This window comes from Labrus mixtus, unplaced genomic scaffold (assembly GCF_963584025.1).
Source record: "Labrus mixtus unplaced genomic scaffold, fLabMix1.1 SCAFFOLD_264, whole genome shotgun sequence".
NCBI lineage: Eukaryota > Metazoa > Chordata > Actinopteri > Labriformes > Labridae > Labrus > Labrus mixtus.
Window position 1 is genome coordinate 10001 of NW_026870247.1, and position 2500 is coordinate 12500.

Sequence of the window (2500 nt, forward strand, 5' to 3'; positions counted from 1 at the left end):
CACCCCCCACCCCGACACTTTTCACACCTATTTGTTAGTTTCTGTTGGGGGGTGTTAGGCTAAGACCCCTTTGTTTAGTTGGCTCCAAAATAACTCTAGTCAGGCTTGAGACTGTGATACAGGCCTGAGTGTGTCCAGCACACATGGCTGAGGCCCAACATCAGAGTTCAGGTCGATCACTTTGTACAGTGAACAACGTGATGAAGCAGCGTCTTCAAGATGGACGTTTAAGAACGCCAAATAATTTCAACATAAAATACCTGCTTTTCAACTTTTTGACCTCCCTGAGAACATGACAATCTGTCTGTCTCGCATCATCACCACGTCTGTCTCACGTTCTCTGTCCTCAGCACTCCCAGTTATAACTACGCTCCAAACCAAGACAAGCACTGGATCATGCGTTACACCGGCCCCATGAAGCCCATCCACATGGAGTTCACCAACGTGCTGCAGAGGAAACGACTGCAGACGCTGCTCTCTGTGGATGACAGCATGGAGAAGGTAGATGACACACACACACACACACACACACACACACACACACTTCTGTTTGCCCTGTTACATGAAGTGAAAACTCTCCCCGTCTATCTCTCTCAGCTCTATAACATGCTGCTGGAAACCGGCGAGCTGGAGAACACTTACATCATCTACACGTCAGATCACGGCTACCACATTGGACAGTTTGGCCTTGTCAAAGGTAAAGAAGCCCCGCCCCCTCCGTTACTGATGCTAGGTTGGACAAACTCTAGAAGCAGACAGAAGGTCCTGCTCGTTATGACGTCGATGAAGCAGCTATAGATTTATAATGTTAGAACCCAGAGGTCGGCCTCACTCAGCCTTCCTACTGCACATGCTCAGTCTGACTTCTTCTTCTTCTCTAGTTATGTTTGAAACTGCTCTCTTCACACTTTTGTTAGAAGAATAAAAATCATGTGATTGTGCTCACAGGATTTCACCAGCCGCTGCGAAACTATTTTGGAGAAACGCCGCTTCAATCATTTCAGTCCTTCTTGACACGTTATCAGGGAATTCAAAGTTATGGTGCTTGACTCAAAGATCCAATGCACTTTGAAAGTAATGAATAGCCAAGACCAGAACCCTGGGGAACTCCAGGATTTATAAACTGACTGTCATTATTCTGTATTTATGGAGGGGTTGGAATGCAGCCATTATCTGCCAGGCAGTTCTAAGTAAGACTCATGGGGGAGCTGAGTGTTTATGGACAGATATATCGGCGTATCGTCAGCATATTGGCAAATACAAAAGTTGCAATTAACAAATGACTTTTTAGAAAAAGTACATTGAAAACAATAAGTAGCCAAAAAAGGACCCCTGGAGGACTCCCAGATTTACAAACTGACTGTCATTATTCAGTATTTTTTTTCTGGGAGTTCTTTCCCCACTCTGTTTGGAGAATGCAGCCGAGCTAGATGAAGACTTCTACCGTGAACACACAGATATATCGGCATATCGTCAGCATGTCGGTCAATACAAAAGTTGCAATTTACAAGGACTTAACCCAGTGGTCAAATGTACATCATACTAATACCAGTATATTATTATACTGAAAAGTTGTGTTAAAGGCTTAATATGTGATTTTTCACACTTAAATGTAGAAATCAAGTATCTCCTCTGAAAATAACTCTGTGAGTCATGACTGTCTACAATGGGTGTAACACCCGAGTCCCACTGTCTGTGATGTTTTCAGAGTTTTCAGAGTCCTATCTTCACTTTGTTTACATCGCCAGGACGGCCGGCTGACTCCTCCCCTCGTGTATAAAAGTTGTTTAATTGAGGGACTAGAGAAAAGAAGAATAACATACTGTACTCACTGCTTAACTGTGTTTCTAGATCACGCTCATTTCAGGTAAATTTACATGCAGTGTGAAGATACGAGCATAATAAAGATCACTAGCATTAGCATGCTAACACAACAATGCAGCGAGAGTTGTTTTGGTTTCATGCTGGTGCTCAAGGGCGACATCTGCTGGATCAAAAAATCACATATAAAGCCTTTAAGTGACAGGTTAATGTTAATACTTTATTTTAAAAGACATTGGTTAGTCCTCACTTTGAGCTTAATATGAGAGAAAAGAGAAATAAGAAGGTTTCCCAGGTATAAAGCTTGATCAGTTGTTATTGAAGCACAGAGCTAATGGGGTGGAGCTTAGAGAGATGATCAACAGTAAAAAAAAAATGACTTGACTTATTTTTTGTAAAGAGGTCCAAGTCTCAAGATGTAATGCTTACAGTTTGATGTCGGTCACATTTCTCTGTTGAAGGCCCAGGTGACACCTTTTTATTTTAACGCTGTGTGTTTGTCCCTGCAGGTAAATCCATGCCGTACGAGTTCGACATCAGAGTCCCGTTCTTCATCAGAGGACCCAACGTGGAGCAAGGCAGCATGTAAGCACAAACATGCGCTCCTCCGTCAGCACTGGATCCGTTTTTAACGGTCAAACATAAAACAACAGCGGCCATGTTGAAAACAAATTTAACC

The 2500-nt window shown here is 42.8% G+C and overlaps 1 protein-coding gene across 1 annotated transcript in view; it reads left to right on the forward strand.

The window, feature by feature from the left end:
• Positions 1-2500, forward strand: part of LOC132967158 (extracellular sulfatase Sulf-2-like) — a 10821-nt gene that overhangs the window by 6359 nt on the left and 1962 nt on the right. Inside the window, exons 6-8 of the mRNA XM_061034014.1 lie at positions 351-501; positions 598-697; positions 2331-2406. Of these exons, the coding sequence (XP_060889997.1) occupies positions 351-501; positions 598-697; positions 2331-2406 (327 nt within the window). The remainder of the gene's footprint in view (positions 1-350; positions 502-597; positions 698-2330; positions 2407-2500) is intronic.